Source organism: Suncus etruscus, chromosome 8 (genome assembly GCF_024139225.1).
Source record: "Suncus etruscus isolate mSunEtr1 chromosome 8, mSunEtr1.pri.cur, whole genome shotgun sequence".
In the NCBI taxonomy this organism is placed as follows: Eukaryota; Metazoa; Chordata; class Mammalia; order Eulipotyphla; family Soricidae; genus Suncus; species Suncus etruscus.
Window position 1 is genome coordinate 68,537,859 of NC_064855.1, and position 15,203 is coordinate 68,553,061.

Genomic DNA, 15,203 nt, shown 5'->3' on the forward strand with positions numbered 1-15,203 from the left:
TGTTCTAGGTGAAGCGTTCATTTCATTCAATCTTGTTACAATATCCCACCACTCTTTTCTGGCCTTGAGTGTTTCTGGTGACAGGTCTGCTGTAAATCTCAAGGATGCTCCCTTGAATGTAATTTTCCTTTTTGATCTTGCTATTTTCAGAATTCTGTCTCTATCTGTGGGATTCATCAATGTGACTAGGATGTGTCTTGGGGTATTTTTTCTGGGGTCTCTTTTGGTTGGTACTCTTCGAGCATGTAGGATTTGATCACATATATTCTTTAGCTCTGGAAGTTTCTCTTTAATGATGTTCTTGACCATTGATTCTTCCTGGAAATTTTCTTCCTGGGTCTCTGGGACTCCAATGATTCTTAAGTTGTTTCTGTTGAGCTTATCATAGACTTCTATTTTCATCTGTTCCCATTCTTTGACAAATTTTTCCACTGTCTGTTCATTTGCTTTAAGTTTTTTTTTCCAATCTCTCCCACTGTATGGAATTGTTATTTATCTCATCTTCCACAGCACCAAGTCTGTTCTCAGCTTCTGATACCCTGTCCCAGAGCTTATCCATTTTGTCATTCACTTCATTTACTGAGTTTTTCAGGCCTGTTAGTTGACATGATATTTCAGTTTGGAGTTTTGTGATTTCTGTCTTCATATTTTCTTGGTTCTTATTAGTTTTCTGTTCAACTCGATCCATCGTTTCTTTGAGTTCGTTGAGCATCTTCCATATTGCTAGTCTAAAGTCCTTATCTGAGAGGTTGCTTAGTTGGTTGGTCATTATCTGGTCATCAGAATTGTCATCTTCATTCTCTATGTCTGATGCTGGCCTGCATTGTTTCCCCATTGTCACACTTGTATTGTGGGTTTTTCTACGTATTGTGGTGGTATTCATTGGCTAAATGATGTGCGCAGCCACACTCCTCTAGCTCTGCCATTTCTGGATGGGTCGACTTGCCTCCAAGGAGGGGAGTCCTCCGTGGATGAAGCCTCACACAGGATCAAATCTTGGGCCCAAGCACACAGCAGAGAAGACAGTCCAGAGAGAAATGCTGGGCTTCAGTGATCCAGCACAGTGATTTTTTCTTCTTGTTGCAATGGTGTTCTTTCCTTAGAAAGAACCTCTGGAGCCTCTTTTCGGCCCACTCCCAAGAGGTTCACGCGACAGGACAGTAGACAGACACACACAGGCAGCACTCACAATTTTTCACAGTCTGGCCCCACTGGGCAGGCGTAGTTTCCGAGAGTCTTCTTTCTGAGCAATTTCAACTTGTCCCTATGCATCATACATTAAATATAGCTCACAGATCTATTTTCATTGGCATGCACTGAATTTTGTTTTGGTTGCCTTCAGATAGTTTATGCATATTCATGTTCACATGCTCCCCAAAATTTTCTATAATATTTTACCTGGTCAAATTAGTTAATAAACTAACCAAAACACCTATGTTACAGAGTCTAGTTAACATATGCTAAAATCATTTTTCACATTTTTTAAGCTCTTTTCTATTCTTCCTTTCCTAATTTTTATTCTTTAGGAAGATAAAGCCCCATCTAATGAAAATAATGACTTAGATAGTGATCCTTCTTTAATAGAGGACTTTCAGAAAAAAATTTTCCTCAGAAAGACTCAAGCATTTTGATGTAACATATGCAATTCAATCTACATAATATATCATATTCATAAAATTAAAATTATATAATCATATCATTAGATGAAGAGAAAATGCTTGACAAGATACAACACCAATTCATGGTTTTTAAAGAAAAATAAAAGCCTTAGCAAAATGGGAATTGAAGGAACTTTCTTCAATATACTTAAAGCCATTTACCACAAACACATATTATACTTAATGAGGAAAATCTGAAAGCCTTTCCCCTAAGATTTGGCATTAGATAAGGTTGTCCACTCTTGCCACTTCTATTCAATATACTACTGGAGGGAAGTACTTTCTATAGCAATTAGGCAAGAAAAAGATATAAGGGATCCAGATAAGAAGAGTAGAATTCAGGCTCTATTTTGCAGATTATCTGGTACTTTATTTAGAAAACCCTAAAGACTTCACAATAAAAGCTTCTATAAACAAGAGATCTTTACAGTAGTGTCAGGCCACAAAATTAAAGTTCAAAAGTTTGTGACTTTCCTATATACAAATAATGAAAAAGAGACATCAAAATAAAACAATCCCATTCATAATTGTGCCTCAGAAAATCAAGTAACTCAGAAGCAACTAAGAAGTGAAAGACCTATGCAAAAATATCACCACGCACTGCTGTAAGAAAGCACAAGAAAAGCACACTCCCTGCTCATGGATTGGGATGGTTAATATTTTTACATTAGCAGTACTCTACAAGGAATTGTACAAATTGAGTACAGTTCCTATAAGGATGCCTATGACGTTTTTCAAAGAAATAGAACATTCCTGAAATTCATATGGGCAACAAACCTTCACAATTAACAAATCACAATTAGCAAATTTAGGTTTTTAAAATATGAGAAGGCATCACTTTTTACAACTTCAAACTGTACTATAAAGTGGTAGTAATTAAAATATCATGGAATTAGAATAAAAACAGACTCCTCGATCAATAGAATAGAGTTGAATATACTGAGACATCGTCAGGTATATTAAAAGTTAATTTTCTACAAAGGTGCAAAAATATGTGAATTGGAGCAAGGAAAGTCTCTTCAACAAGTCGTGTGGTCCTGGTCAACTACATGCAAAAAACTAAACTCATACCTCTTCCAGACACCATGAAAAAAGCTAAATCAAAATGGATTAAAGAGACCTCATATCAGACCTGAAATCATAAAGTGCCATATTTTTGCTCTATAATATGCACCTGACCATAAGACTCACATAGTTTTTAGATGAGGTAAACAAGAAAAAAATATTATAAAGCAAATTGTGTACTAAAATATTTAGTAAATGGAACATAAGACAACATCAGAAGACACCATCTGGGAACAACCAGTCTGCGAGGGTGAAGTATATTTACAATATGCTGTTTACAGCTGGTTAAATACATTTAGCTAACTTTTTTTTACATCAAAAAATAAAAAATATTTTAAATATTTTTGTTAATATAAAAAACAAAAGTCACAGCAGCAATCAAATAGTCTTAATCAAAAGTTCTATATGTGATGGTGAAAGCGCATTAACCTGATTGCTCTACTGTGTGGTGTGTCTGTGCGCAACGAAGGGGGTGTAACTCTGGGGATATCAAATGGTTAGAATATGCTCTTTCTCCTTCACTCAGACTTCAACTCCAGGTGGCATTTACTCCATAAGATACACAAATATTTTCCCCCATCTTTTGGAGAAAAAAATATACATCTTATGGTATGAAAAATAAGGTATATCAAGGAAAACATAAGCAGAACTCTCCATGACATTGAAACTAATAGTATTTTTAAAGATGAAATATCATTGATCAACCATATGGAAGCAAAGATAATCAAATGGATCTACATTAAATCAAGAAGCACCCCAAAGGAAATAAGAATCATGATACAAAGACCACCCCTAGAATGGGAGAAATTATTCACCCAATACCCATCTGATAAGGGTTTAACATGTAAGAGATAAAAGGTATTAATAGAACTTACCAAGAGAAAACCACCTATCACCCTCAAAAAAGGAGAGATTAACAGACATTTCCTCAAATAAGAAATACAAATGGCCAAAAGGCACATGTAAAAGTACTCCACATCATTAATCATAAGGGAGCTATAAATCTATACTATACCACAAGACTGGCACACATCGAGAACAACCAGTATTGATGTGGATGCATGGAGAAAGGGACTCTTATTCACTGCTGGTGGAATGTAGAAGCCATTTTCTAAAACAATAGGGACAATATTTTTTTCTCAAAAAGCTATAAATTGAACTCCTATGTGACCCAGTAATGCTGTTCCTGGAATACATACAGGGAACCAAAAATAAAATGCAAAAAAAAGCACTTTGCCCTCCTATGTTCATTTAAGCACTATTAACAATAATGAGAATCTGGTAACAACCCAAATCTCTGAGAACATATGAGTGAATAAAGAAACTTGTATCTCGACAGTGGAATACTACACTGATCTTTGGAAAAATGAAGTCATAGAATTTGCTTATAAGTGGATTGACATGGAGGAAAATTAGAGGGATATGTATAGACATAAAATGACTGTACTCATGAGATATAAAATAAATTAGTGTTATAGCTCATAAAGACAAAGACAATATAGATGAGGGCCAGGGGTACTGCTACATGATAGGAAACTGCCACAACCAACAGGGGAGTGTTTTAGCTTCAGAAGGAACCATTGTGACAATGATAGTTGAAAATGATCACTGTAAACAAAAAATGGTGCTAAAAGACTGAGGGGAGAGTAAATGATCATTCAAGGAGTCTATAGTTAATCCCATGACAGTATACTTCAGGGATGGAGAGACCCTATCTCCTAGACCAAGGGAATTCCCTCTATAATATCCCCAATAGTTACTGTGCCTATGCAGGAGGGGAAAGGGAAAAAAAAGGTGGGAAAAAAGCACAAAATAATAATTTTTCCACATATATATTGATTGATTGATTGATTGATTGTTTTTTTGACATTCTTATTTTGGTGTAGATATTGAAGTTGATGTCTCCTTTTTTATTTTATATTATTTTATCTTTCTCTTTCTTTTTGCACTCCGGCATGAGTTGATTTCAGAACCAAGGCTATTGTGTGGTGCTTCTCTTTATTGCTCAAGGCCTCACTGGATATTTAATTTGACATTTATTTTTGTACTGTTATGGTGTTTCAATTATCTTCTTCATGTCCTCTCTCAAACTGAGGTTGATAGCCACTAGAAGGACTCCACCCATTTTCAGCATATTTTAATTTTTTTATTTTTTTTCCTTATTCTTTACCCCATTCTATTGCTTTTCTTTCCCTCAAACAAAACCACATAACTCGATTTATCTAGCTTAGCCTCTCAAATAGAGGGAGAAACAAGGGAGGGCACCAGTACCAAACAGATGTATGATCACTGATAGTAAGCTAGACAAAGAGGGGACCACCTACTCTAGCAGCCCGGGGGGTGATGGTAGGGGATATGGGTTGCAGAAAGGGAACAGGGAAGGGGGGAGGACAAATTTGGTGGTGGGTATTCCCCTGATTCAATGTTAATATGTACCTAAAATACTAATGTAAAAGATATGTAAGCCACTATGATCAAAATAAAAATTTAAAAATAAATAAATAAATAAAAATGATGCTAAAAGGAGGTAAAGTGATATTGATACCTCTTCAATAGCCATACTGCAGATTATGGTGGATAGGAGAGAGACAGAGAGAGAATGAGAGAGACAGAGAGAGAGACAGAGACAGAGAGAGACAGAGAGACACAGAGAGACAGAGAGAGAACAGAGAGAGAGACAGAGAGACAGAGAAGGGCATCTGGCAGTAAGGCGAGCAGGAGGGAGGGCAGTGAGGAAGGTGGGAAGCAAACTGGGACATTGGTCACAGACAATGTGCACTGGTGAAGTGTTGGGTGTCCAACTGGGTGTTGGACATTGTATTATTGAAACTAAAAAACAAACAACTTTGTAAAAGTATATCATAGTGATTCAATCAGAAATTTATTTAAATAAGAAAAAAATGGCTAACCAACCCTATTAATACTATTGTCACAGATATGCAGTGCATGACTCTGATAATTAGAATTAATTTTTCATTATTTCATTCTCCATTTATATCCACTGTATCAAGTCTGGGAAGAAATGTATTAATTCATTTTCTCTGTTTTTACATTAAAAATACTAAGTGAAGAACTAAAATTGGCCATCTTTGGTGATTCATTTCTTCTGGTTTGTTGTACAGTTCTTTATTTTTGTTTTCAAAGGAAAGAATCTCCCAACCTTTGCTTTATCTACCTTTTGCAGTATGTATATAAGAATAAATACATACTCAACTTAAACACTCCTCACAAGAATTTTATCTCACCTTTCCATTAGACCCTGTTTCCCCCATATACTCAGACAAATTATAGCAAGGTAATATAAATTACCTTTCAGGATATCTTTCAGATTTGAAATTAAAAATGTTAAGGTACCTACAGTAAAATACAGCTTTTTCTGAATTTAATCAAGGCATCTACAAAACCCCAAGATAATTTGTGCCAGACTTGCCAGTCTGTGGAAAGTTTTGTGGTAGGAGTCTAAGTTTTAGATTCTCTAGTCTACTGTTGAACAAAAAGATCATTTATTTATAAAAAGTTGATATTTGGTTGTAAATACATCTGATTTATTTGGCTGTAAATATATTTGATGACCTTTAAATATTGACCTTGCAGTATTCAAGACACTTGGTGGCTTTAATAAAATGTACTAATCTACATAAATATATTTATGGTTTTGTTTTTCAAATATCTAGGAGATCAACGTGTTGACAGTCTCACTGGTCAACCAAGATCGAGAGGGTAATAGTGAGAAAAGAAGCCAAGGCTTAAAATCAGAGAAAGAAGCTCTGCTAATAGGTAAGGAAATTCTGTTTTCCTTGTAGTGCACTTAATAATAACTAGGCAGTTTACCAAATAATACTTAAGTAATTCACCTCTAGTTATGATTTGATAACTGCCTTCTGGTTAGAGACAAGATTAATTTATTAAGGTAGATTATATTGTATTTATATTAGAAGCATACAAACCAATGGGAGAAAGTTTTACTCTTCTGCAACCTTGTATGTTAGCTACATGTCAGATATATCAGATGAAAAAACTGAGTTCAGGAAGACAAGTTAACTTATATAATACATATTTGAATATCAAATTTGGAGATATCATTTCCAACTGGGGGCCAGACTTGCCTTATTCCAAAAGATCCAAATCAAGTTATATCCTCAAGCTAAAATATGCTATGCCCTGTAATGCTGGTGAGAGTGAAAACCAGACTTCTGTTGCTAAAATAATTCAGTATAGTATGATCCAGGATTTCTTGGTTTCCTGTAACCAAGATAAATGAAACATGCTAGCTACTAAAAAGGGGATAAAAACAAAGGAGGTTTCTGGTCACCTGAAAACATTGTCATTCCACAAAATATATGTAGCTGGCATTTTTGTTCTGTGAACAAGATACACAGATTTACATTTTTTCAATTTATAGTCTTCAATTGCAGATTCAGCAGTGCTAGTCGTTTTCAAAACAAAGAGTCCCAAAAGAGGACATGTTGGGAATGTTTCCACTTGGAAGTCTGTATGTCTGAACTATTTCCTAAGCTATACAGGAGAGTTTATTTACTTCCTGATGCTCAGAATTGATTCAGGCTATGGCTTTGGCACTGACTCAAGTAAGGGCTTCCAAGTTAATACTGTCTCTTTTGTGGTGAGGTTCAGAGTGAAGAATGAGACTATAGTACCTTGAGACAAATGGTAGTTTTGCAGTTTATTATCAACAAACATAGCACCTGGTTGCATTTTCTAAATATAGCATGAATTCTCCTCAAAATGACAGGTACACTGAGGTCTGTGGAAGCTAGCACAGGAGGAATTATATTCAAAAGATTGTCCAAAGTTCATCCATCATATATAGATTTTTCAACTACAGAGTTATTGAATATGACATCAACTTAAAGATACTTCATGAAAAAACAATTTTTTTCTCCTTGATGATCTACAACAGTAATAACATTCCATACACAAGTTCCATAACATGCTGATGTGCTATCAGTTCCAAGAACCCAAAATGAACTCGTGTAGTTAGCAACTGGATTTTTTTTTCTATTAGAAAACATGTCAAACTCTGACAACTGTTTAACATTTGCATAATATGACAAAGTTGTGCTTTCTTTCTTACACTGCTTTTAAGATATGAACAAAGCACATAATGATCAGCAATAACCTTCCCTTATACATAGGTCTGAATTGCACAGACCTCTTGAAAACTTTAACAATGGGACCTCCATTTTCTTTATTTCCTTCCTGTGGATTCACTTGCATCTCCTTTTCTAGTCTAGATGGAGAAAACACTCCATGAACAATATCTTCTAAATAATACATAAATGCACACACACAACCCCCCCACTCACACACACGCTTTTCAGTCAACTATTTCAAAATTTAAAATATAATATGCTTTACTTTGTAGGTTAAGGGATTGACAGAAAAATTATATTGATAAAACATCACTTATCACTTCTGGTGAGGTCTTGGGGGGGCTTAATTGGTACATTCAAATGCCTTAAACAAAAAGAAGAGGGGCCAAGAGAAACAGTACAACAGTTGTATCCTTACCTTGAAAACAGCTGACCAGTCTGATTATGACCTCTCATATGGTCCTCCAAGCCTGACAGGAGTGATTCCTGAGTACAGTGCTATGAATAAACAAAATATATTAGAAAGGGGGCCGGGCGGTGGCGCTAAAGGTAAGGTGCCTGCCTTGCCTGCGCTAGCCTTGGACGGACCGCGGTTCGATCCCCCGGTGTCCCATATGGTCCCCCAAGCCAGGAGCAACTTCTGAGCACATAGCCAGGAGTAGCCCCTGAGCATTACTGGGTGTGGCCCAAAAAATCCAAAAAAAAAAAAATTAGAAAGACATCAAGCATTTAGTAATTTAATAAGTCACCATCTGCAATAAAAAGTGCACACAATCAATTGTAAATTGTTCTAGGATATTCCACACCTTTTTTTTGTTTTTGTTTTTGGACCACACACAGTGATGCTCAGGGGTTATTCCTAGCTATGTGCTCAGAAATCACTCCTGGCTTGGGGAAACATATGGGATATTAGGGGATCAAACTGTGGTCTGTCCTAGGTTACTGCATGCAAGGTAAGCGCCATACCGCTTGCATCACTTCTCCAACCCCCTCCACACCCTTTTCCTAGCTGATTTCTTACCTATATTAAAATTTGAAGTTCAAGTTGAACAAAATATAAATTAATACTTGACTTTTTAGTTGAATTGTCATGAATTGCAAAATAACAAAGTGACTCGTGATTTAGTTTCAGGCATACAATGTTTGAGCACCAGTTCCTTCAACCGTGTCCACTTTCCTAAATCAGTGTCTCAAGTATCCCTCTTATGGTTTCGAGTCTGATATCGAGGTCTTTAATCCATTTGGATTTTACCTTCGTACATGAGGTTAACTGGGGGTCTAAGTTCAATTTTTTGCAAGTGGCTAGCCAGTTGTACCAACACCACTTACTGAAGAGGCTTTCTTTGCTTTATTTAGTATTTCTTGCTCCTTTATCAAAAATTAGGTGACTGTATGTCTGGGGAATATTCTCTCAGTATTCAAGCCTATTCTACTGATCTGAGGGCCTGTCTTTATTCCCATACTATGCTGTTTTGAAAACTATTGCTTTGTAGTACAGTTGAAAGTTGGGAAAGTAATTCCTCCCATATACTTTTTCCCAGTGATTGCTTTAACTACTCTAGGGTGGTTATTGTTACAAATGAATTTCAAAAGTGCCTGATCCACTTCTTTGAAGAATGTCACAGGTATCTTGAGAGGGACCACATTAAATCTGTACAATCCCTTGGGGAGTACTGCCATTTTGATGATGTTAAACCTGCCAATCCATCAGCAGGGTATGTGTTTCCATTTCCGCGTGTCCTCTCATTTCTTGGAGCAAAGTTTTATAGTTTTCTTTGTATAGGTCCTTCACATTTTTAGTCAAGTTGATTCCAAGATATTTGAGTTTGTGTGGCACTATTGTGAATGGGATTGTTTTCTTAATGTCCATTTCTTCCTTATTACTATTGGTGTATATAAAGGCCATTGATTTTTCTGTGTTAATTTTGACACCTTACTATATGATCATGTCTATTGTTTCTAGAAGCTTTTTGGTAGAGTCTTGAGGGTTTTCTTAGAGTATCATGTCATCTGCAAACAGTGAGAGCTTGACTTCTTCCTTTCCTATCTGGATTCCCTTGATATCTTTTTCTTGCCTAATCGCTATAGCAAGTACTTCCAGTGCTATGTTGAATAGGAGTGGTGAGAGAGGACAGCCTTGTCTGATGCCAGAATTTAGAGGGAAGGCTTTTAGTTTTTCTCCATTGAGGATAATATTTGCCACTGGCTTGTGGTAGATGGCCTTAACTATATTGAGAAAGGTTCCTTTCATACCCATCTTGCTGAGAGTTTTAATCAAGAATGGGTGTTGGACCTTATCAAATGCTTTCTCTGCATCTATTGATATGATCATGTGACTTTTATTTTTCTTGTTGTTGATGTTGTGTATTATGTTGATAGATTTATGGATGTTAAACCATCCTTGCATTCCTGGGATGAAACCTACTTGATCATAGTGGATGATCTTTTTTTTTTTGTCTGTTTGTTTGTTTTTTGGGCCACACCCGGTGGTGCTCAGGGGTTATTCCTGGCTGTCTGCTCAGAAATAGCTCCTGGCAGGCACACGGGACCATATGGGACACCGGGAATCGAACCAACCACCTTTGGTCCTGGATCGGCTGCTTGCAAGGCAAACACGGCTGTGCTATCTCTCCGGGCCCGTGGATGATCTTCTTAATGAGGCATTGAATCCTATTTGCCAGGATTTTGTTGAGGATCTTTGCATCTGCATTCATCAGCGATATTGGTCTGTAATTTTCTTTTTTTGTAGCATATTTGTCTGGTTTAGGTATCAAGGTGATGTTGGCTTCATAAAAGCTATTTGGAAGTGATTCCGTTTTTTCGATTTCATGAAAGAGTCTTGCCAGAATTGGAAGTAGTTTCTCTTGGAAAGTTTAAAAGAATTCATTATTGAATCCATATGTGGGCTTTTTTTTTTTTACAGACATTTGATTACCGTTTTAATTTCATCAATAGTGATGGGGGTGTTTAGATATGCTACATCCTCTTCCTTCAACTGTGGAATATTATAAGAGTCCAAGAATTTATCCATTTCTTCCAGGTTCTCATTGTTAGTGGCATTGAGTTTCTCAAAGTAGTTTCTGATTACCCTTTGAATCTCTGCCATATCAGTAGTGATCTCTCCTTTTTCATTCCTAATACGAGTTATCAAGTTTCTCTCTCTCTTTCTTTGTTAGTTTTGCCAGTGGTCTATCAATCTTGTTTATTTTTTCAAAGAACCAACTTCTGCTTTCATTGATCTTTCAGATTGTTTTTTTGGTTTCCACTTCATTGATTTCTGCTCTCAGTTTTGTTATTTCCTTCTGTCTTCCTATTTTTGGGTCCTTTTGTTGAGCACTTTCTAGTTCTATTAGCTGTGTCATTAAGCTACTCAGGTAAGCTCCTTCTTCCTTCCTGATGTGTGCTTGCAAAGCTATAAATTTTCCTCTCAGTACTTCTTTGCTGTGTCCCATAAGTTCTGATAGTTTGTGTATTTATTATCATTTGTTTACAGTAAAGTTTTGATTTCCTCTTTGATTTTATCTTGGACCCACTGGTTATTAAGTTTGAGGCTGATGAACTTCCAGGTGTTAGTTTTCTTCTGTGTCCCTTTAGAATTCACATATAATTTCAGAGCCTTGTGGTCAGCGAAGGTAGTCTGCAAGATTTCTATCTTCTAGATATTATGGAGTTATGTTTTATGTGCCAGCATGTAGTCTATCCTGGAGAATGTCCCATGTACATTGGAGAAGAATGTGTATCCAGGTTTCTGGGGATGGAGTGTGCTATATATATCCACTAGGTCTCTTTCTTTCATTTATCTCCTCAGGTCTAGTATATTCTTGTTGGGTTTCAGTCTGGTTGACCTATCCAGTGTTGATAAAGCCGTTTTGAGGTCCCCCACAATTATTATGTCGTTATTGATATTATTTTTCATATTTGTCAACAATTGTATTAAATATTTTGCTGGCCCCTCATTCGGTGCATATATGTTTAGGAGAGTGATTTCTTCCTGCTCTACATACCCCTTGATTAATATAAAATGTCAATCTTTGTCCCTTACAACCTTCCTGAGTATAAAGTTTGCATTATCTGATATTAGTATGGCCACTCCAGTTTTTTTATGGGTGTTGTGTGCTTGGGTAATTTTTCTCCAGCCTTTTATTTTGAGTCTATGTTTGTTCTGACTATTCAGGTACGTTTCTTGTAGGCAACAGAAGGTTGGATTGAGTTTTTAATCCATTTAGCTACTCTGTGTCTCTTAACTTGTGCATTTAGTCCATTGACATTAAGAGAAAGAATAGTCCTGGGGTTTAATGCCATCTTTATATCAAAATTTGGTGTGTCTTTTGGTCAGTCTTGTCTTAAATTAGGACTTTCAGTTTTTCTCTTAAGACTGGTTTTGAGTCTGTAAAGTTTCTGAGCTGTTTTTTGTCTGTGAAATCATGTATTATCCATCAAACCAGAACGTGAGTTTTGCTGGGTACAGTATTCTAGGTGAAGCGTTCATTTTATTGAGTTTTGTCACTATGTCCCACCACTGCTTTCTGGCCTTGAGTCTTTCTGGTGACAGGTCTGCTGTAAATCTCAAGGATGCTCCCTTGAATGTAATTTCCCTTTTTGATCTTGCTGCTTTCAGAATTCTGTCTCTTTTTGTGGGATTTGTCATTGTGATTAGGATGTGTCTTGGGGTATTTTTTCTGGGGTCTCTTTTGGTTGGTACTCTTTGAGCATGCAGGATTTGATCGCATATATTCTTTAGTCTGGAAGTTTCTCTTTAATGATGTTCTTGACCATTGATTCTTCCTGGAAATTTTCTTCCTAGGTCTCTGGGACTCCAATGATTCTGAAGTTGTTTCTGTTGAGCTTATCATAGACTTCTATTTTCATCTGTTCCCATTCTTTGACTAATTTTTCCACTGTCTGTTCATTTGCTTTAAGTTTTTTTTCCAATCTCTCCCACTGTATGGAATTGTTATGTATCTCATCTTCCACAGCACCAATTGTATTCTCAGCTTCTGTTACCCTTGTGTAGAGCTTATCCATTTTGTCATTCAATTTGTTTACTGATTTTTTTAGGCCTGTTATTTGACCTGTTGTTTCAGTTTGGAGTTTTTTGATTTCTGTCTTCACATTTTCTTGGTTCTTATTGGTGTTCTGTTCAACTAGATCCATGATTTCTTTGAGTTCTTTGAGCATCTTCCATATTGCTTGTCTAAACTCCTTATCTGAGAGATTGATTAGTTGGTTGGTCGTTTTCTGGTCATCAGAACTGTCATCTTCATTCTCTATGTCTGATGCTGGCCTGCGTTGTTTCCCCGTTGTCATACTTGTATTGTGGGTTTTTCTACATGTTGTGGTAGTATTCATTGGCTAAATGATATACGTGGACATGCTCCTCTGGCTCCGCCCTTTATGGGTGGGTTGACTTGCCTCCGAGGAAAGGGTGTCCTCCATGGATGAAGCCTCACACAGGATCAAATCTTAGGCACAAGCATACAGTAGAGAAGACAGTCTAGGGAGAAATGCTGGGCTTCAGTAATCCAGCACAGTTCTTAGTGTGATTTTTTTTCTTCTTATTTCAATGGCGTTCTTTTTTTAGAAAGAGTGCACAGCTGCATAGCGAAGTGGCATAGGTCGTAGATTTTCCCAGCCTGACGTCACAAACAGGGGACCTGACTTCTGCAAAGTACTGCTTATAGCCGGTTTTCACGTTATGAAGCAGTTCCTTGAATGAGCCTCTGGGAGAGCGAGTTTTCTGGAGCCTCTTTTGGCCTACTCCCAAGAGGTTCAGGCGACAGGACAGGAGACACACACACAGACAGCACTCACAATTTCTCTCAGTTGGGTGACATCATTGTTGTAATGGCTCTTCCTTGTCATATCTTCTCCTTTCTCTTCACATAGTGACAAGCTTCCTACTAAAGACCAGTTCTTCTTTCCTTCATTTCTACTGTCATTCTGCATTAGTTATTCCTCTACTGTTTCTTTATATTCCACAAATGAATATGATCATTCTATCTGTCCCTCAGATTCACTTCACACATCAAAATACTATCCAAATATATCCAAGTATTTGCAAATCTCATGAGTACTCACAATCTGGAAACAACTCTAGTGTCCCAAAACAGATGACTGGATAAAGAAGTTATGGTGCTATACACAATGGAATACTACATATCTGTTAGAAAAGTTGTCAATCATTTTGAACTAATAATTAAGAACTTCTTGGTAGTCTAGAGACTGGAGAATTATTGTGTGAAATAAACTAAGAAATTAGATTTCTCCTTCATTTCTCCTTTACCTCTCAATCTTGTATTTTATTTTTTACTCTACTTATGAAAATGTGATTACAAGTATGTTATCTTCTTGCCCAAACTATCTCCCTCAAAATTCCTATGTATATGTACTCTTTTATTGACAAATATAGCGTAATCATCCCAAAATGTTAGGACAGAAAATTTCTCTCAAGACAAGCAGAATTTGAACACTGTCAAAGGATAGAATTATGCTCTGTGTTTAAATATACCTTGGCTAATTGAATTTGGTGACTCATCATTCTGGAATATTGAAATAAGGACTGTGATAGAGAAATGATGACAATATATGGGGCTCAAAATGCTCTGGACAAATCAGGAAGTGTAAGGTATTTCAGGAGCTAGGGCTACCTTTCCTGAAAAATTCTTTCTTTTTGAGGGGGAGGCACAAGTGGTGGTGCTCAGGGGTTACTCCTGGTTCTGTGCTCAGAAATTACTCCTGACTGGGGGGACCATATGGAATGCTAGGGATAGAACCTGCATCCTTCCTGGATCAGCTGAGTGCAAGGCAAATGCTCTACCACTCCAACCTCTCCTGAAGAATTCTTATAAATAAAATTATATGGAAGCCCCTGAACTTCTTATCTAGCTGGAGGTATCTGAACTAATCTTGGAAATTCTTCTGAAATCATCCCTCTGAATAACTTAACCTATCTAGGATATGTAGTGGATTTATTTGTCAATGAGCAGGAATGAGTATAGCTCACTCAGTTAAAAAAAAAAAAAAAGTAAGTCTAAAAGGCCAAGAACCTGACAAAAAATCTTGCTTGGAAATACAAATTACAGAAAATCTTTATCACCTCTGAATGCCTGTACTATTTGGATAATTCAACACCCTCTTGGATTGGTTTATTTTAAGATAATACATGTTAATTTTTTAATACATGTTATCTTAAAAATGTACAATGGCAGAACCAGAGCAATAGCACAGCAGTAGGGCATATGCATATGCCTTGCATATGCCTTGCATAGGCTTGCATATGTGGTTGACCCAGGACGACCTGGGTTTGACCCCTGGTGTCCCATATTGTTCCCTGAGCCATGAATAATTTCTGAGCATATAGTCAGGAGTA

At 36.7% G+C, this 15,203-nt stretch overlaps 1 protein-coding gene across 1 annotated transcript in view; it reads left to right on the forward strand.

Moving 5' to 3' along the window:
- ENOX1 (ecto-NOX disulfide-thiol exchanger 1) overlaps positions 1 to 15,203 on the forward strand; it is a 440,285-nt gene that overhangs the window by 391,657 nt on the left and 33,425 nt on the right. The window contains exon 14 of the mRNA XM_049778780.1: positions 6,398 to 6,500. Within this exon, the coding sequence (XP_049634737.1) occupies positions 6,398 to 6,500 (103 nt within the window). The remainder of the gene's footprint in view (positions 1 to 6,397; positions 6,501 to 15,203) is intronic.